The sequence below is a fragment of the Artibeus jamaicensis genome, unplaced genomic scaffold, assembly GCF_021234435.1.
Source record: "Artibeus jamaicensis isolate MK-2021 breed Jamaican fruit bat unplaced genomic scaffold, CSHL_Jam_final contig_1803, whole genome shotgun sequence".
NCBI lineage: Eukaryota > Metazoa > Chordata > Mammalia > Chiroptera > Phyllostomidae > Artibeus > Artibeus jamaicensis.
In genome coordinates, this window is record NW_026521356.1 from 4,694,962 (window position 1) to 4,716,314 (window position 21,353).

At 47.2% G+C, this 21,353-nt stretch overlaps 1 protein-coding gene across 11 annotated transcripts in view; it reads right to left on the minus strand.

Annotated features, from left to right (window-relative positions):
- Window positions 1-698: 698 nt before the first annotated feature.
- The window catches only part of CUNH6orf89 (chromosome unknown C6orf89 homolog), a 39,426-nt gene continuing 18,771 nt past the window's right edge, over window positions 699-21,353 (minus strand). For 5 of the 11 annotated variants that reach the window (XM_053671154.1, XM_053671151.1, XM_037146224.2 and 2 more), the window contains 5 exons: window positions 13,779-13,945; window positions 13,273-13,412; window positions 12,011-12,140; window positions 9,100-9,223; window positions 6,240-6,434 (listed from right to left, as the gene is read on the minus strand). In XM_053671154.1, coding sequence (XP_053527129.1) covers window positions 6,340-6,434; window positions 9,100-9,223; window positions 12,011-12,140; window positions 13,273-13,412; window positions 13,779-13,945 — 656 coding nt within the window. In that variant the 3' untranslated portion in view covers window positions 6,240-6,339. Of the gene's footprint in view, window positions 6,435-8,702; window positions 8,830-9,035; window positions 9,224-12,010; window positions 12,141-13,272; window positions 13,413-13,778; window positions 13,946-21,353 lie in introns of all 11 variants that reach the window. The other 6 variants (XR_008392630.1, XM_053671136.1, XM_053671128.1 and 3 more) reach the window with 6 other exon arrangements.

Sequence of the window (21,353 nt, forward strand, 5' to 3'; positions counted from 1 at the left end):
TTTCAGTGAAGCAATGACAAAAACCTTATGGTGTATGATTATATGAGAGCATGGAAGAACCTGGAAAGATACAGGCAGAGTATGCCTGTGCATACGTTACGCTTATCTGGCCAGGGGAGGGGGAGGGGTACGAGGGGAGAGGGAGGCAGGCACAGCAAGCAATGAAGGAAAATAAAACAGGGCACTAAACACTAAGACCTGGTTATATTCATGCATTTTTATTAAACTATGTAGAATTTTTTTAAAATGACACAAAGAGGACTTAAATCAAATCTACATCGAGTGTTGAGTGGCCCTAATCTGGGGGCGGCTGCAGTGAACCAGCAAGGGTCCTGGCCGTCCTCCTGTGACCGACCACGACGTACACGGGTGAGGAGACACCGTGAGGGCATCTGGGCCACACCCACCCAGCAGGTGAGCAGGAAGAAGCCACCCAGGGTATGATTTAAATCCTGGTATTAACAGGAGGACTGAGATTTGAGAATTCACTCGAATGGCAGATTAGCAGCCAGGGTGGGCAAAGGCCTGAAAGAGTGATAAAAGAAGAGTCTGTGAATGCAAGTGAGTACCAAGCTGGGTGAGAAGGTCAGAGAGGACCACGGTCAGACGGGACAGGTGACCGGGAGGCCCTCCTCCTGACTAGGATGTGGCTAGAAATCTCCTGAGTTACGGGAAAAGAGAAAACTGGAAGTTAAAGAATGACAACTATAAGAAAGTTATCAACCAACATACACACTTTTAATTGCAAAAAGTAAAAACTTTGTTACATAAAACTTTAAAATACATACATTCTTTACATGGGGAAGTCTTTACAAGTTCATAGTACATTAAATTATGGCCGACATTCTGTACCGGACACCTAGCAGCTTAGACCACTCCCAGCACATGTGTGACTGGGACAGGTGTCCATCCTCTGCTCAGTGGGACCACGCAGGCTACCACACGGTCAGCTGTCCGGTCCTGTCTGCGATGACAGCGGGGAAGAGGCTGAGTGGAGTGACCGCCTTCCTGCCGCCTCTCCAGTCCCCAACTGCACCCTCACCCTGCACCCTGCACCTCCCCTGGCCTGTTACTGACCTTCCCACAGGAGGCAGGGGGAGGGACCACAGACAGCATTCTTCTGGGGGTGAAACTGTAGAAAGAAGTTTGGAGGGAAAGTTGCCTACGATGAGACTGGGGCTTCCCTCTAGGAATGCCACGTGTCTGTCTGATCCTGTCATCACTTTGCTTAATAAGTGACCATTTGTTTCTGGAAAGGTCACAAGTGCTCGGAGGGGCTGAAATTTGAAGGCTGGGGCACTGCTGAATGGTGAGTTAAGGTGGCTTCCCAGGATGACCTCAAATACCCCTTAGAGTTGCGGGGAGTAAGCAGGTCAATGAAGCCTGGCACAAAGCAGATGTCCCCACTCCTCGATTTCTGCGTGAAATGGAAAACTACACTGGTTTCTTCTCCTCTGTGCGGAGCCTGCAGCGGGGCTCACCCCTGGATCGATGACAGACGCACTAAGTGCAGCAGGAACAGCCCCAGGGCCAGCCCATGTCTGGACAGTTCAGGCCTCAACTTGCGGTTACATAACGTTTCTTCTTCCCATTCCTCTGAAGAGGTCTGGACTCGACGTCTCCAGAGAAAGGGAAAGGACAGAGGTATTTAGCTCTAATGCTTAAATTATGCAGGGCAGGGAAACCAGATACTAAGGGACATGGACAGCAGACAAGTTGGCTGGAGGGGTTCCCACCAAGGCCAGCGCTTAAAGCCAACTGTATCCAGGGCGGGTGGGCTTGGATGTGGTGCGTGGGAGGGAGCACCTGTCCATCTTCTCTGAGATGCTTCTGGGGAAGAAGCTGCCAGCAGGTGAGGCAGCCAGGGACACACACGCCCACAGTGTGTCCCCGGTGGGGACACGGCACATCCCCAGGGCCTCCCAGTTTTCATTTGCCACAGGGCCACCTCCATAAGCACCTCCCCTTCCTAACCTTCTGACCCCAACACACACTGGCTCTGTACACAGCATGCAAAGGTCCAAACGTGGAAGATTCCAGCCTGACTCACTGTTTCAAAACACAGCTCTGGCACTCCCGTCCGTCAGTGGGTTAGTGGGCGACGGGTCTCCACTAAAAGTTAATGAATGTGCAACTGATGAGCTCAGGAGAGTTTCTCTCCCATTGCTAGGGGAACTCGAAGCCGAAAACCCCATTCAGTAATCGATTCACAAGACGTAGACACAACCGCCTCTGTCCGTGCAACCAGACAAACAGCTTTCCCTCTTTCCCTAAAACTTGGCTTCTGCTGAGTGAGGATTAGATGAGAATGAACATCTGCTCTGGGTTTCGGGGGGCGGGGGGGAGGTTGGATTTTATTTATTTATTTTTAGAGAAGGGAAGGGAGGGAGAAAGAGAGAAAGAGAAACATCAGTGTGTGGTTGCCTCTCGCACACTCCCTACTGGGGACCCAGCCCTCAACCCAGGAATGTGCCCTGACTGGGAACTGAACCGGTAGCCCTTTGGTTCTCAGGCCAGCACTCAATCCACAGAGCCATACCAGCCAGGGCTGCTCTTGGTTTTTAATGTTCACTATGGAAGCCTCATATTAGAATGGCCGAGGCCATCATTTGCAGCTAAGGAACTTGAGATTTTGTTAAAATAACTGTTCTTGCACTGAGGCCTATGCTGAATTTTGGAAGAAAGGAACAGAAAATTGAGATGTGAAAAACAAGTGATGTAAACTCCAAGAGGACCCACAACTGGAAATGGGCGGAGTCCCTTTTCTGGTCACACATCTGGAGACGTGGAGTGTTGGGAAAATGGCTGGACACAATCGTGTTCCAGCCACACACACTCTTAAGAGAGTTTTCCAACAGGGAGGGGAAAAGTGAAAGACTTTTTATTAAAGTCATCTGGTTAGATTCTCTCCTCCTCCATTTCTGTACGAGACAGTTTTAAAACCAAAACAAATCTTGAGGCGTTCCTGGCTTGCTGACCCTACCCTAGGTCCTCCTACCTCGATGAGGGCTCACGGGCTGAGCACATGTCTTCGTTCCGGGCACCACACGGTGCTGAGGCAGTAAAATAATATTCCGAGAAACCAACAACCTCTGCGCCAGCACTTAACTAAGCCCTGGTTTCTTTATTTCTAAAATGGGCATCTAATACCTACTATATAGGACTAAGTAAGATGAAAAAAGACCACGGACTACACAATGTTATTATTCCTTTCTCTTTAAAAAAAAAAAGCAGACTCAGCCTATTTAGATGGTTTTATATGTTACTAAATAGATAGACTTTGTTTTTATAAACCATTATTAAATTAGTTTCTCTCTTCCCTAAAAAAAAAACAAAAAAAAAAACAACACACTGGGGAAAGGATAAGCCCCGCCTTTTTCCATGAGCCAGAACAGGTGTCCTGTCTAATATTTCATCCTGAGGCCTCTGCCACGGGGACATAATGCTTCACATGGTGTCAAAGCAGCCTTTCTCCCCAGACAGCTGGTTTCTGGGGCTATGAGTATGTGTGCTCTGGGGACCTATAAGAAAGTGAACCTAACCCGTGTGTGGAAGTTAGTCACTTCTCAGTAAACACTCAACAAACTCATGAGCTCATGAGCAAGCCCCTCTTCCTAGAGCCCCGCAGTTCTGTCCTTGGTGCAGTGGTGGAAGCGGGAGCTGGTGAGGCCGTCCCACCATCCCCCGACCCTGCTTCCTCATTAGCTGACCTTCTTTCCCACACCGGGTCATGCGGAGGGCCTTCTGCTCTTCCCTGAAGGAGATGAGAGCGAGGTGAGCACGGAAAGCCAAGCAGTGGCTCCCACAAAGCCTCGGGTACCCAGGAAGGGGCTGGCGAGGCACCCCCGAGCCGTTCCTGTGGGACCGGCGCTGGCAGACTGGGCCGGCCCAAGTCAGCGTGTGAAGAAGGCAAATGGTTTCTCTGCATTCAGTAATGAAGAGCAGGAAGCCCTCTCTGGAGAATTTCTCTCTGAATATAACCCTACGTTCAATTCTGAACTGGACAGATGTTAATAAAATGAATAGCATATGCACAAGTCTCTTAGCAGCAGCCATACCACTCTCTGTTGACGGGCTCAGGGGACTTCCCAGGGGACGTCTGGGAACAGCAACCCATGCGAGGGTTTCTTATTTTTCAAAGTTTGAACTGAAGTTGATATTTTATGAACATTTAAGGTGTGAAGAACAGGAGTAAAATGGGGAAGGGACACAGGATAATTCATAAAAATGAAATTGAAATCTCAATCATTAAAACCGTTGCTTTGCTCCTAAGGAAGCCTCTCTTTTCTTAACCCGAAAAGCCTAATTTAGGAAAACTGAGTGGCCTCTGAAGAACTTGTTTACAGCCCTGACTGGTGTGGCTCAGATGGCTGGGTGCTGTCCCGCAAAGGGTTGCCGGTTCGATTCCCAATCAGGGCACATGCGTGGGCCGTGGGCCTGGTCCCCAGTCAGGGTTCATGCGAGAGGCAACCTCTCCATGTTTCTGTCGCATACTGATGTTTTTCTCCCTTTCTTTCTCCCTCCCTTTCCCTCTCTCTAGAGACAAATAAATACGATTTTTTGAAAAGGAACTTGTTTACATAGCATCCTCCCTCCTAGTGTGCAGCAGGGAGAGGACGTGGCAGATTCCTGAGTCTGCACAGCGCTGGCCTCTAAGTGCTCCCTCTGATTTAAAATGTCTTAAACCACAACTGCTTAGCCAGCGTGACTCGCATATGTTCGAATTTTTGCTGCATTAATCAACACAAGGCGCTGATTTTTTTACGGAATAATTCCCTCAGGTACAGTTCATCCTAGTTTCATTCAAGCCTGCAGAGGAGGCTCTGAGTGTTTCCACCCTGAGCTCTGTGACCCCTGCTTGTCCTTTACAAGCCCATAAGCGGACAGCTGGAGTGGCCGGCGAGCCCCACTGCTGCCCAGGAGATGCGAAGAGAGACAGAGCCCGGGGACAGGGGCAGGGGTGCTCCCAAGATGAAGAGGACCCTGCACGGAGTGACACCCGCTCCCCTCCCCACTGTCCACCCCTGGTTCATAACTCTGAACTAGACGTCTCCCAATTCCATTTCTGTCATTCAGGAGTCGGGGCCACAGTGTACTTTGTATTTTCTTCATCTTGGTGATGGCATGACCAGAGGCCAGATACCTAGCAGTATCAATAAAGGACAAAAGAAAACAAGAAAAGAGCATCCTAATTTACACTATTTGATTAACATACTAAAAGCACTTAAGGGAAACAATGAGCAGAGTCAATTACCCAATCAAAAGAATACAGCTTTATATTGTTACAAAAAATATAAACCTCACCTTGTTTCCCGTACAAAGAGAGAGATCATTTAAAGACAGAGGATCACATGGACGCACGCCCAGCTGGCAAACACTGGGGTCTGGAGTTCCTTCCCCAATCACATTACAACATCAGCTTGACACATCTGTAAAACATCTTCCCCGCACAGAGTCAGACCCTACAGATCAAACCAGGGAGGCGCCCTCTCCCAGGCCAGCATGTAACTCATCCCCCTCAAGACACTTGGTAAAAGCAACACAGTTGACAGAATGACACTGCCTCGGCAGGAAAGGGCCCTGGCCCAGCCAAGGGACGGGGACCAGGAGCCTAAGTGCAAGAAACCAGCCAGACAGCCAAGGAAGATGAGAAGGAGCTGAGACTGGCGAGGGTTGGGTGGGGGAGGCAAAAGAACCAAAAGTGAAAACGGAGCAAAGTATTTCTTTAGGAGTAACCATTTCAGTTATAATCAGACCCCAGCCTGGCGTCGCTGAGACTTCGAGAGCCATGGATGCTGGGAAAGAAATTCACTTCTTGAGTGCAATTTGAGGTTATCTGATCTTTGTGTCAGTGGTTCTAGATCCCATTGTGTTTGGGAAATGGCAATGGCTTCCTTAATCCGCAGCCATAGCTTTCCTAAAAAAGTGCAGGGCGGTGTGGCCAGGAAGATGGGACACGCAGGCCCATCTGCTGAAGGATGGCTCTGAAGTTGGGGCTGGTTTGGCTGCCTTCTCTGTGACCAGGGGACCAGCAGAGGGCAGTGAGGGAAGGCACCACCCTGCTCCCTCCCTGAAGGGCAGCCTCAAGGCTACGAGGCAGAAAGAGCTGGAGGAGCCCAGTATCTCACAGACGGGGACTGGCAAAGTGCTGGCCAAGCCCCCGGAGGGCCAGGCTCTGGCCCTCGGCTCCGGCACACAGCGGCACACAGGGGCTCACGTACGCATGCACAGGGCAGGGGACTGAGTAACCAACCCCTAAGAGTGGTGTCATCGTTTTTATTTCGTCCTTTCATTCTGGTCTTCAGCGCTCCAAGCTGTTCCTCTACGCAGTCCTGTTTCCTACTCCTCTGAGAGGGTGGTTGCATCGCAGACGACCAACGGCTGGAGCCCTCGGACCAGAATGTAGATATTCCAGTGGTCGGGGTCAGCATAGCCTTGAAAGGAAACAGCAACGGGAAAGCATGTGAATGTCAGGGACTGGGGGCACCTGTGGGCATGAGCAAGGAGGGTCTGCCGGAGCCACCCGCAGGGCACATCTGCAAAGCCAGGCAGATCATGCTTGCTCTGGAGGTCTTTTAGCTCCTTCTGGCATAAATACTCCCAGTTATTACCTGGCTTCTCTGTAACCTGACACCCAAAAGGAGCCACTTTGAACCAAAACTCTTCGTCACCCCTCCTGACCTGGGTCCTGACCTGGGTCTCCTGTGAATTACAGTTCAGCAGGTTTACAAAGGCAGGGTGCTCTAGGTAACCCGGTGTGGTGTTGGGCGTCGAGTCTCAGGCTGATCTCATCTTTTTCAGCAAGAAGACAGGATGGGTTGTGGGGTGAGGGGAGGACCCCTATCCAATTTTACCGAGGTTATCTACAACAGGGTCTTATTGCAAAACATCTAGATTGACCCAACCCAGCATTTCCTAAATTGTGTTCAGCAGACAATATCCTGTAAGATAGTCCAAGGAAAATGGGTTCCATGGCCAAGTAAGTGTGAAAAACACTAGGTTCTTCCAAGGCTTTTCAGAGCCTTTTGTAACTAATGTGTGCTACGTATCAGTAAGAAAGGTGTTTCCCAGAGTCAACTGACCCACGGAGCCCCATCTGCCAAAGAGCTGCTGTCCCCACCTCCGGGGACATGAATGATCTGTAGAACTGCTTAGGAAAGACTGGTCTGTATCATTTAAGGTACTAGAGAGGTAAACTTAAAACCTTTAATAGTTCAATAATCTCTTGATGGAAAATTTTCTAGAGTATGATGCACGCTGTTCATCTTTAAATGGAGAGCACTGAATAGAATTTAGTGTCTACCTGGTGACAGTAGGAAGGTTACTATGAGCAGTGACTGTATAGTTTCGGCAGATGTAAGGGTTCACCAGCTCTTGGCCCATCATCATTCTTGAAAATGCCTCCTATCACAGGCTTCTGGCCATCTGTAACCTTGACCCTTCCCCTCAACCTTCACAGGACAATGCTTATTTTGTCAAAAAACACAGAACTTGCTTGTCACACTGCTAATCTTAAGGGTCCCTGTGGTGCACGAGACACCACGAGACACCCTCTGCTGTCAGGTCTGCTCTCCTGTCCGTCTTTGTGACTGAGGCAGCCGCAGCCATCGCTTCTGCTCCTGCCACTACTCAGATGCCCACTGTTCTCCCCACCGTCCTCGTCCCAGACTTGCCCTCTTTCTCTTGTTCTCTTCTGTCTCCTGTCCCTTCTCCACATTCCTGTCACGTGGCTGGCGTTGTGTGGACACTGCCAACCACAGGGCTCCTTTCCTTCTGGGCCACAGCTGGCCGGTCACAGCCTGGCTCTGGACTTTTAGGCTGCTCTGGGCTACGCACACTGGACTTTGGTGCCCAAAGCTTCCCTGATCACGGCCCGTCACCCATTGTTTTCTTTCCCCCTAATCCTGAAATTGGCATTCTAAGTGCTCGTGGGAGCTGGAAAACTGGAATTTGGATAACTAAGGTGTTCTGTAGTTGTCTGAACTGTCAGGCGTTCGTAGAACAGCAGACAGAAACTTCTCCCTGCACAACTACCCACTTCCAATCCCAAATGCCATACAGGCTTGTGCGGCGGTCACACCCCATGGAAGGGCCACCCCTGCAGGAAAACGGGTTCAGAATCGTTTCCACACGAGAATCTCCTCTTATGCGGTAATTCCCAAGGGCCAGGCCAGCTGTGCTCCACTATCAGTCAATGCTTAATTTGTAAGTTTTTATTTTTTCATTTGTAAACAGAAATCAAAGTCATTTAACTTGAATTAAACCTTGGCACAGTTTGTGGTCTACACCCTTCTTCCAAATGAGGTGAGACGTTTCTAGGGACTGGGGTTTTCTGAGTAGGCGAAGTACAAGAAATCAAATGGAAAGCGGGTCTGGGCTCTGCCAGGGACTCTAGGCAGGAAAAACAAGGAGGGCAGTGGTGACGCTTGCTGATCTGTTTGCTCTGCCAAGAAAACTCTACAGTTAAACTGATTGCTACTAACAGCAGTTGACTTAAACCTGTTTCCTGGGACAGATTTCTAGAATATAGCACACAGAACAAGTCACAGTTGGGAAAAAAGTCTGGAGCCAATGGTGAGTCATGACTGTGAGTGAGGCTGCAACTCGGCTGTGGGACCCACGCGGACGGTGGTGTTTCCTTGCGTGGCCGGTGCCCTCACATGCTGCTTGCACTGCTTTATTAGCAAAATGGGTTTCCTCACATCTAAAGTTGTACCTCCCCTGGCTTGATTCTGTTAAATGAGACACTTAAGAGACTTGAAGCTTTGCTTAACAGAAGGTGGGGCCTTGGAATGGTCACCTCTCCTCTCTGTGTCTTAGTCTCCTCATCTGCAAAATAAAGGATTGCTCTAAATATTTTCCATAATCCTTTCTAACTTGGACACATATATTGTAAACGTTTATAGAACAAGACATTTCCCCTCTACCACATTTTCTCATTAGTTGTTCCATCTCAGCATAAATACTGACCCTGCTAATTAAAAAATGCTATTTTGACTCCAGTGATCTTTGTGAAGGCAATATTTAATTCTTACAATATGTTAGAGTTAAAAATGAAAAGATCCCGTGGCTGGCCCTGCCCTCTTGGGCCCCACCTACCGATGTCCCCCGGCCCTATCGGCATCACCAACATGCTGCAGTGCGTTCGGCACTGGAAGGGGGGGATGAGGTGCAGCAAGGCTTCGCCACTGCCAATGGTAAAGAGGTCGTGCATCTTATGTGCCTGGAGGAAAAGTGAAAGGAGAAAGGAAGGAAAAGGAAACAGTAAAACCCAGGAGTGTGGGATACTGATACACAAAAATCCACACCCATGTAGCTCTGAGGTTCCTAGCAGCCTAAGCGAAAAGGAAAATAGCACCAACAACACAATTCACAACTGTGTCCAAAAGGCAAAAACAAATTAGTTTCTCCCAAGCATGGCTCATCTCCCAGTACTGAGAGCGGGGTAAAAATCTCTTGTAATGGCTGCTAATGAGATCCTGTGTGACCCGCTGGATGACAACCTCAACGACAGTCCTGCAGTAGAACTGCACAAACTTCATAATTCACAGCTATTTCTAGCCACAGCTTCAACGCAGGCCAAAGACAAAATATCTCATTGCAATTTAACAAAAGCCTAACAAAGCCTAATACATGTCAGTCTAAGAATGCAGTCTTCCAAGGGTCTGGTTTGATTCAGACTTTTAAACTAATAGATGTCTACATATCCTTTGGGCAGTGTTCTAAGGAATATTCCTTTTTACTGCCAGAGTTTTGATAAGAATCGAACAGTGGCAAGGTCAGGTTTACACTTTCTGGCAAGAGCCAGGTGAGCAGATACGTCATGCTACTGATTAACAGTTAATGACGGTAAGATTGGCCTCTGATTTTGGAAACTAAGGAGACAACCAGGATACGCACCCGTGGAGGCAACCCCTGCCCTTCGGAGGGAGCACTGCTGCTGCCCACGGGCACACTATGCAGCCGCTGTGCGCCAGGCGCCGCTGTGAACCCGGGTGCTGGGCGGGGACAGGGAGCGGGGATGAACAGAAGGGTTGACCTCACACAGACTTCTCTTCCTTCCTAGTGAGAGAGAACCCCTAGGCCTCCCCTCCCGGGCCCTGCCCTTCCGGCAACCCTTTCATATGCCCACATAAAGCAGGGATCAGAAGTCTGACTCCCTGGGCCACATCCTGGTTTTCTCTTCACCACTTGGGGCCTCAAGAGTCTTGGGTTTTGGTCCCATCTTCTCCTGTCCCTAACCCTTTAACAGGCCCTGGCCATGACTCTGATTCCACGGACACACTAGAGCCATTTCAACTGTTGCCGCAGTGACTGGAAGACACTGGGAGAACGAGTGTCTTGAACTGCCTGCAACTGACTGGTACCAGCAGAAGCCCTGACAACTCTAATCTTGAAAAAAAAATCCCAGAAGACCAAAACCAAGTGGATGTATTTCTCTTCACATCAGCCCGAGAGGAGGAAGGGCCCCGTTCCTGTGCACCCAGGGTGGGAAGAAACAAACACCACAACGGAGCAGGCCGGACACAGGCAGCAATGTGGGCGGGTGAAGGGGGCCTGGAGCCCCTCGCCGGCTTCCTCAGTGCTTCTTAGCAACTGAATCCCCACTTCCGTGCCCGGCGCTGCCTCTTGGATCCCGAGCCCCCAGACTTGTGAGGTTACCAGGGCCCCGGGCCCAGAGACACAGATAACAGGATGGAGAACAAGACTGTGGGGAGCTGGGGCCGGGTGGGACGGATGCTCTGGACAACCAGACTTGGCATTTTCGCCTATGTGGGCCGCTCCCCTCCCCCAAACACGTCTGAGAACCACAACAGGATGACTTCGATAGGCATCTGAGTACCTTTGTATTTGCCCCTTTGGCCGAGCTACTTGGTGTTCCTGTTAAGCAGACTGGTGAAATGAACTTCAGATTTAAGCAGGAAAATCAAGATAAAGTTAAAGGCCCTTGCCCAGAAGCATGTTACAATTATGAAGATGGACTCATACTAGGGCCCTGGGTTCTTGCCAGGGACAACGGATAAACTTCTTTAAAATCTGAGGAAGAGCCCAGCACCTCCACCCTGCTGCTGGCAGGCGGTCCTTAGTTCTAGACAAAATGACTGTTTTTCTAGGCTTTAGAATTCCTTTAACATGATTCAGCAAATTTGAAGCCAATAACACAACCCAGAGTTGGTAGGGGCCACAGCTGGAAAAATTTAAATTTTTTACAAAGTGAAAATTCCTGTTTATAATTCTTTCAAATCAATCCAGGCTCATAATCCTTCCTCAGGAACGAGACTCAACAAAAGAGCAATTCAGAGAAAAGTGGTCAGATGCAAATACATAGCAGCTCTGCAGAGTCCACGCCGCAGAGAGGTAAAACGCGGGCCCCAGGTTCTCGGCCTCGGGCGGAGGGGACGCTGGCCACCTACACTGCGCTGCCTGCCTCGGGCACACGCCTGCCAACCTGTTAGTCCCCAGACCGCTCCATGCCCTCAAGCCTTTGCTTTTCCAATAGTCTATCTGACGTTCCTCATTTATTTCTGGGGAAAGCCAACCTGGGAGTGAGAGTAAGGGAGAGCCCTCCTATCAACTTGCTGTGTCCTTGGGTAAGTCATGTAACCTCTGTGGGCCTCAGTTTCCTTATCTACAAAATGAGTAAGTCGGACTGTTCACGTACATAGCATTCATTTACAGTTTGCCAGCTTTCTACTTTGAGGTAGAGAAGTCAGACTCACTGCATGCTCAGGTCCCTTCAAAATTTAGGATTCTACGGACTTGAATGCAGAAAAGTGGCTTGCAGAAGGCAGACTGATGAAGTAACTAGACTTTCCATAAGCACGCCTTCATAAAAGACCAGGCCACTGCAGGTCTCCTGGCTAGCAACAGGAGGAGAAAACTTTGGATTATGTGAGTGTCCCTTTAATTCACCCTCCAAGCTGATGTGCAGGGAAGGCCTTGATTATGACATTAGCCCAGTTCCCAAATGAGGAAAATTCTGGTTCTAAGTCCCTTGAAAATTTCCTACCTGATTCCTCTCAATATGTTCTCCTTCAAAAAAGAAGCAATTTTTCAAGGAGGCATCTTTTGGAAATGGTAGGTAGGTAAAAGCAGGAAAAAGCTCACGTAAAATGTGTGATCTGTTCAGAGATCTTGTCCTGTAAAAGTTTGAAAGAGAAAACAGTATTTAAACTGGGTGATCAGCTGCCATGACTAACACAGAGCTGAGCAAGGGTGGGAAAGCCGTGGGCGGTGAGGATGAGGGGAAAATATCAGGACAGTATCTTAAGTATTAGGTCCATGAAGAACAGTCACACCAAATCAATTCATTGTAACATAAATTCTTCAGCCATTATTTGTCCATGTGGGCGGGTATTTATAAAGTCCAGCTAAAATAATATATAGAGGAAGGAAAGAAACAATCCATTCATTCTATCTTGGAAGAGACTGAAGTAATAACAAGCCAAGCGGAAGACGAGACAAAGCGAAGAGGAGGCAGCGGAAGTCATGAACCTTCCTCTGAGACAGAGCAACAAGTGCAGGGAAATCAAGCGGCAAGCCCGACTGGCTTGTTAAACTGAGTATCCGATCACACAAATAGCCAATTTAAAGAAAGGCAGAAGCATCAAGTAATTATCCAACAAAAAGCTCAAAAGAGCAATTTTTAAATGCTCTTTTGGAATGATTCTAGATGAAAACTGACTTTCCTTTTCTTTCTAAAGAGCACCCCAAGAAATGGACCATGTCTTCTACAGGACACAGGAAGAAGGAACAGGGGGACAAACTTGAGTTTCGATCCTGGCTGGGTGATGTTAAGCAAGGTACGCCACCTCTCTTATTCCCATTTTTCTGATCCGAAAAGTGACATTCGTAATTCCCACTTTCCAGAGCTATTCTGAACACCACCATTAAGCAACAGACACTGAGCACCAAGGCAGGCTGCTCCGCAGACACGTGCAGGGAAACAAAGGCTCCCACTCTTTGTGCTCTCTCTTCAGCTCTCGACACTCAGGACGCATGGTGCATAAACATAAATGCTAAACACATAGTTAGAATAAATCAGAAATCCGCCAGGCAATCCTGGTGTCCACCCACAGCGGCACTCCTCTGACACAGCTCTTCCACTTGTCCCTTTACCTCTCTCTCACTGGGTTGTCCACAGGGAGCACCCGAGTGTCCTTTGACTTCAACAGTGTACTGCAAGGTGCTTGCACAGTGCTGGGCACAGCCCGACATCTGCTCTGCCCCCTTCCGCACACACACACACAGACGGGAGCCCCTTTCACTCACCAGGGATAAGTAAAAGGGAACCACCTCTGAGGAAAGCAGCGCCACCACTTGGCAAAAATCCCTTCTGTGAAGCCTTCTGTCACCTCAGGGTACTGGCACAAAAAATGCTGAAGCTCCTCAGACAACAGCGGCCTTTTGGTCTTGACTCAGAGGAAAACAAAAGACAATGCAAAACAATACAGAATTACTTATTGGGAATGTCACAGAGCTGGGTGGTTTCTAGCTGTTAAATGGGTAACCAGCCCTGGCCATCGTGGCTCAGCTGGTTGGAGAATCATCCCACAGACCGAAAGGTCGTGCTTTCCATTCAGGGTCAGAGCACATAGCCAGGTGGTGGGTTCAATCCCTGGTTGGGGCACATACAAGAAAGCAACCAATAATCGATGTTTCTCTTTGTCTGTCCCTCTCCCACCCCTTCCTCTCTCACTACAGCAACGACCAACATATATACCGCTGGCGAGGATAAATGGGTAATCGGTCAGTGGGAGAGTCAGCTTCTCGCTCACCTTGATCAACAGAGGATGGAGTCTCTCGAACGTCTTTGGGGCATCTGCCAGGGGCACTATCTGCACCGGTGCTTTCAGGATGCAGCCAGTGCAGCTGTCGGGAACGGGGTCAGGAATGGGGTCCGAGTCGTTCTGCTCACCGCTATTTGTCCACCAGGGGTCTTCCTCTGAGAGGGGAAGGGATACAAAGGAAGCAGATGCAGAAAGAACACAGCAGGTAAGTCCAATAGCCCAGGCCATGAAGTAGAAAGGAAAGATACAATCATTTCAAAAGCCAACAATGACAAGCACTGGTGGCCTACGAAAAGGTACATATGTAATAAGTGGCCTCTGAGAGGGAGCAGAGTATGCAGGGCACAGGCTGGGAAACAGAGGTACTTTTCTGTGTAGACTCTTCTACACTTTATGGAAAACATTTTTTAACATGTACATGTATCTCCTAAGACAAATCAACAAAGTCAAAGAGCTGGAGAAGATAGTAACATGGGACTGGAGATGTAGTTCCTCCACCATTTGCTAGCCTGTGACCTCCACATCTGAACAGTCTACAGCATATGGGGCAGGGGCGGGCAGAAAGGAGGGCTCCCGCCATCAGTGATGAGTCCCACTGCGTTTCTTCTCAGCACTCTGGGTGTGGGCCTAGACCCTTGGTCACAAGCCCCAGTGGAGGCCGGGGTGACTCTGGGAAGGAAGAGTGAGAAAAGGGTGCAGAGAGAAGGGATGGAGAGGAGATAGGGCCTCTCAGGCACCTATCTTTGGAGTCAAGTGAATCGTACCCACCCGTTAGATGGCGCGCTATCCCGCTCAGAAGGAGGTAGGGGCTACTGGCCTTGGTTTCTGTGCCCAAGGACCACAGGTTGGTCAGAAAAGGAAGAGGCCCACCGAGATGCCGAAGTGAATGCTGGCCAGCTCCCCGACACCTTCCCTGGTGGCTCCTGTCTGAGGGGTTGGCCCTGATTCTGCGCAGCCCTTCTCAGTTTCTCCCCATTCCTTCCTCCTGGCACTATTCTCTTCATAATGTTATAGTAATATTTCTTGTTTGCTTTTTGTTCCATTCTGGGTTTTATGCGTGTAGTCTGAGATACATGTTTGTGATAAACTCTAATTTGAATCCAAAATGTTCCACCAGATGGTTTCTGATTAAAACTAAAATCAGGAGAGCCTGGAACAGAAGACAGACACCCGAATGTGGCTAAAACGCGAGGTCAATTCTTTAAACAAACAAACACATTTGGAAACGGACTCTCGGCCACAGAATACTTTCTGTAGAAGCAGCAAGTGCTTCTCCCTGGTTTTCCTACAGCAGCGTTGGAGTGGAGAGGACCCCAGCAGGAAAGCCTCAGTTTGCTCTCAGCGCGTCTCCTAAGCACCTCCAGGCGCCCTCCATCTCTGGCAGAGAGAACCTGTTTCTCTGCGCTTAGGCAGAGGAAGCGGCCACCTGCCCTTCTCACCTGCCCTTCTCGGCCTGTGGGCAGACTGCGCACTCAGGCCCGGCACGCCCCTACCCGAGAGGGACTTCCACCCCACGTGCTCACCGTGCGCCCCTGGGGCGGCCGAACACCCTCCAGTGGCACCTGTTTCAGTGGCACTCTGAAGCTGCAAAGTTACACTTTTTTCCCTTTCTGAAATATTTTTAAATGTTCCTTATTAGAGGCCAAATATGACGAATTCTTCCCCAAATACAAGAACTCTGGGTAGTGGACATACAACGAGATGCACATAATCACAACAACGTGTCACAACTACACAGCATTTCAGTTTCCAAAGTACTTGTGAGGGAAGAAGGAAGGAGAGAGGGAACTTGTGCTAAGCCCGAGGCCCTACGCCGGTCATTTTCACGGCTTACTTTTTCCATGCAATTATCGAGGAGACATCACTATTCTCAGTTTACAGATAAGCAAACTGAGAGTGAGCGGCAACACGAACTTCCAGGGCACCAGAGTGCGGGGGTGGAGGGTGGGGAAGAGCACAAAGCACTGGGGGCGGAGTAGGGGGAAGGGTGTCGCTGAGGATGGCTCTAATGGGGGTTTCGGGGCTCCAAGCACCTGCGACTCAACTGAGAGCAAAGCAAGGAACCACAGAGGCCTCTGAGGAGGGATTTCCTGATGCTATAGGAAGGTTATTCTGGGTTGTGACTAGGGTGTCCTAGAAGAGAGAGGCTGGGAAGAGGGAGGCCTGTTGTCTTTTGGTTCTGACCTTTTTTTTTTTGGTGGGGGGAGGACTGTACTGTGATGAGAGGTGAAATGTAGTGAGAATCTAAACGGAGGCAGTGACTGGGCTTGGGAAGAAGGGGGTTCCAGGGGCAGTGATGACACAATCTAGGCACCGGAGCAGCACTTCCGAGAATGTCTGCGGCCCACAGTGCCAAGAGCTCCTCCCCTGAGGTCGCGCCAACACAGGAGACACGGGGGACCTGAAGATTTACCGTGACATTCTGGGCAGGAGGAGGGCGGGACCAGAGGGAAAGGGCATTGTTTTGCTTTCTCTGTGTAGACATTACATTAAAAAAAAAAACAGCTTTATTGAGATTAATTCACAGACCATAAAATTCATTCCAAGTGCACAATTCATTGGTCTTTAGTATATTCATACAGTATAACCAGCACCATAACCTAAGTTTATAACACTTTCATCATCCTAAAGAAAACCCTGTGCCCACGAGCGCCCCTTCCCACTCCAACTTCTCTCCCGCCCGCCCTAAGTGTGCACTTGCCTATTCTGGTATTTCACATAAATGGAATGACACAATAGATGGTTTTTCGTGTCTGACTTTTTAAACTTAGCATAATGTGTTCAAGGTTCATCCACGTCATAGCCTTTATCAATTCTTCATTCTTCTATATTGCCAAGTAACGTTCTATTACATGGACATACTACATTTTCTTTATTCACTCCTAAGTTGTGGGACATTAGGGTTGCTCCTGCTTTGGGGCTATTATGAATAATGCTCCTGTGGACATTTGCATGCAAGTGTTTGGGTGGGCATGTGTGTGCAGTTCTCTTGAGTACACACCTCGAAGTGGAATGACTGGGTCATTTGCTAACTCTGTGTTTAACTTTTTGAGGACCTGCCAAACTGTGTTCCAAAGCAGCTGTGCCATTTGACATTCTCATCAGCAACGTATGAGGGTTCCAATTTCTCTACATCCTTGCCAGCACTTCTTATTGTCTACCTTTTTATTATAGCCATCGTCATGGGTATGAAGTGGCTTCTCACTGTGGTTTGAACCTGCATTTCCTTGATGGCTAATGATGTTGAACATCTTTTCATATGCATGTTAATTACCAATGTTTTTTTGAGAAATGTCTATTCAAATCTTTTGCTCATTGTTAATTGGATTATTTGTCTTTCTAGTATTGAAATATGAGTTGTAGACAAATTCTCAAAAACCAAAAAATTGTGAGGGAACCAGACGTGAAGATATAATAGCATTCTATAAAGCTGCTATAATTAAAATAGTTACAGTCAACCCTCAGTATTCAGATTCCTATCGCCTACTCCCTAACATGTATCTGTGACCCCAAAGCAATACCCCAGAGGCTTGAGAGGCACCCACACACGCACAGAGCAGCCAACCCCACAGAGGTGGGAGTGGGCCACAGGCCGCCTGCTGCTCCGCCTCTCCCACTACAATCAAGTGCCCTTTATACCACCTATTTAGTGCTACATTTTCTGCATTTTTGTCAGTGATTTTGCCATTTAAAATGTCTGTGTATTTGTGGGAAAGAGGGAGTATTAGGGGAACTCTCTGTACTTTGGGCTCAATTTTGCTGTGAACTTAAAATTGTCTAAAAAATAGTTTGTAATAATAATATTTAAAAAATGGCCCCTGAGCCAAGTGCTGAAGTACTGCCAAGTGTCCCTAAGTGCAAGGCTGGGATGTGTCTTACAGAGAAAACTACAAGTGTTAGATATACTTTGTTCAGGCACGAGCTGTAGTGATGTTGGCTAAATTCAATGTTGATGAATCAGTAATATAGGAACCTAACTCTGTTTCCCCAAGGGGCAGTGGGTCAGTGTTCACTAATTCAGTATTTGCAGGGACTTCATAGAACATAACTACAGCAAACAATGAGAACCGACTTAAAAAGGAACAGACAAAAAGGGTCTGTTAAAGGAACAGACAAAAAGCTTAATAAAACAGAATAAAGAATGTGGCAAGAGATCCAGAATACCTGTATATAACTGGATATTTAATTCATGATAAAGGTGAATCTTAATTCACTGAAGAAAGGATGGATTCAGTAAATTATATTGAGACAAGTAACCACCTATTTGGAAGAAAATAAAGCTCCTTATCTTTCACTACACACTGAAATAAATTCTAGATAAATTAAAGATATAAATGGAGAAAACAAAAATTTAAAAATAATAAATTAGAAGAAAATATGATATGATTTTTATAATTTGGAGAACAAAAAAGGCTACTTAGGGCATAAAGCAAGATTCCATAAAGAACAAAATGAACAGATTCAACCAGTATTTGCATATAAGATGCAAAGGATTAATGTGTCTAATATGTAGTGGACTCCTATTTGATAAAAAGATTCAAATGGGAAAAATATGAATATGTAATCCACAGAAAAATAATTATAAATGACCTATAAATATATAAAAAGACATCCAACACCACTAATAATCAAAGAAATGCAACTTAAAATGAGATATCATTCTTCAGTTTTCTAATTGGCAACACAATGACAATACCCAGTGCTGATGATCAACATATGCAAATTTATGAAGACAATTTGGTAGTTAGTACTTATTAGAATTTAAACTGTGCATGACCTTTGATCCAGCTATTCTACTTCCAAGAGTCAGTCCATCTTACAGAAGCATTAGTGTGTGTTTATAAAGATAAATGTACATGAATGTCCCAGGTACATTTTTTATAATAGCAAAAAAAGTAGAAACCACTGAATTATGAAGTATTCAGAGAGTGAAATAATATGAAACGCTGAAAAATGTGTATACTGGGTTGAATAGTGTCCCCCCAAAATTCATGTCCTTCTGGAACTTCAGAATGTAACCATATATGGAAATAGGGTCTTTGCAGATGTAATTAATAAGGTACAGTCATACTGAAGTAGGATGTGCCCTACATCCAATCTGAACGGTGTCCTCATAAGAAGAGAGGACAAGCAGAGACACACGTGGAAGGAAGATGGCCACGTAAAGATGGCAGAGACTGGAGATATGCCCCCACAGCTAAGGAGTGCCAAGGATTGCTGGCAACCACCACACACTGGAAGAGGCAGAGAAGGATTCTTCCCTAGAGCCTTTAAGAGGGGGTATAGATCTACTGACACCTTGCTTTTGGACTTTTAGCCTTCAGAACTGTGAGATAATGGGTTTCTATCATTTTAAGCCACCCAGACTGTGGTACTTCGTTATGGCAGCCTTAGAAACAAATACAGGACCTGCCAGGGAAGTTCGGCAGCTACAGGATCATTCTGCTATGCCAAGTCTGTAGGTGTGATCCTGTTTGGGACATACAGGGATCAACCGATGAGTGCATCAATAAGTGGAACAACAAATCGATGTTTCTCTCTCTTCCTCTCTCTCTGTAAAACAAATAAATAAAAAATTTAAAACAGAAACTAATGTGTCTTTAGATTTTAGCTAAAAATATGTACATAAGCCTTTTCCTGTGTGAACCAAAAGTATTTTCTGAGTATGGGAAACACAGTTTATTCGTGTATTAGTATTTATTGTGTATTATTTGTATTGCAACTGTAAACCTACTTTCGCTCACACCTATATGTTAAGTATATTCATCTACACACCCATGGAAAAGCTCAAGGGTGTGTACAAATTATTACCAGTGGTTGCTTGAGTGGAAGAGTTAGAGTGATTAAGAAATTTTACTTTATTAAAAGTATATTTTTAAAAATAAAAATCTTACACCTCCTTTTAAAAAATATATTTATTTGTTTGTTTATTTAATTAAGAGGGGAAAGGGAGGGAGAAAGAGAAACATCGATGTGTGGTTGCCTCTCACACGCCCCCTACTGGGGACCTGGCTGGCAACCCAGGCATGTGTGCTGACTGTGAACTGAACCAGTGACCCTTTGATTCACAGGCTGGTGCTCAATCCACTGAGCCACACCAACCAGGCCAAAATCTTACACCTCTTTATTGCCTTTGTGTGTAAGTGTTTTATGTATTTTTCCATAAAAATTTCTTTGGAGACCATGAAAACCTATGCTGAGAGTATCAACTTTGAAATGTAGAGTTCAGTCACCTCAGAAGGCAGAGCAGAAGCACTGCGGCCAGGCCGGCAGCCAGCAAAGGAACAGTGGAAGTAATGAGGAAAAAGGGTCACTGACATGGGGTAGCTTATGCCATCCGCCTGAATTAGGAGATCCTGAATTTCAAGAAAAGAGCTACTTTTGATTTCTCTGCAACCCTGAGATCACCAATGTGGATAAAGAATGTGCTTCTATTGGGTGGGAGGGGACTGAGGAACGGCCAGGCAGTAAGGTGCCTGGGTGCTGGGAACACTTAGGGCTCTTCCCCCTGCCACAGAAGCCCGCAGGGAGAAGTGCCCACACTCCAACTTGGTCTCCGTCTATGAAAAGGTGTTATCTGATCTTTATACAACTGGCCGGAGCCATCACACAAAAGAGTGACCGAGTACCACCCTGGAGAACAGCCAACGGCACAGAGCAGGCGGTCCCACCCACTCCGGCCCGCAGCTCTGCTGCCCTACCAGACACGCCGCACCTCCCTTCCGTTTCCGTCCACTGACAGGAGAGAGAAAAGCCAGTGGAAGTTGGCTAATAGCTTCCCAACTTTCTTTTAATTTCCAAGGCTTCTTTACTCTAGGTATCCTCCTTATATAGCTATTTTATGTTTTTTAAAAAGGGTATGACAGACAAATGACAAGCCACATATAAGACTTCACTAAAACTCAAGGCCTGTATTCTGAATTCTCACCATGAGTTAGAAACATTTCATTTGAGATGTCGAAAACAGTCTCTGAGACAAAATATGACCTAAAAAGTTAAGAAAGGCAGAAACTATAACCTCCTACCCTTCTGAAGGCAGAAACAGTAATCTACCAGCCGCCGCTGCAAGTCGGGTATTCTGCAGAAAAGCGCTGGGCCAAGGCCTGCCACGAGGCTTCCGAGTGCCTGAGAGCTGTGTATAAAGAAAAGGCACTGAGGCTGGCTCGCTGCACAACCATAACATGCCCTGGAATTCTGAGTGGAGAGAGTATTTTTACACTGATTATTAATGTGGAGAAAAGAGAAAAAAAAAGATTTATTTCCAGGAAAAAAACCCCGCCTCTGGGTAAAAAGGAAAGGGAAGAAAGGCACGAGGCCAAGACTAGCTCCACAAAAGCAGGAGGACTGGCTGTTGTCTCTGCTCTGCTGAGAACAGTGCCTGGCATACAGTGGGGTCTCAATACACACTCACTGGATGGATGGATGGATGGATGGATGGACGGAAGGAAGGAAGGAAGGAAGGAAGGAAGGAAGGAAGGAAGGAAGGAAGGAAGGAAACCTTCATTTTTCCAGAAGCTTTAACAATAGGATTAAGTCCTTGGGGAGAAAAATCAAATGAATAGT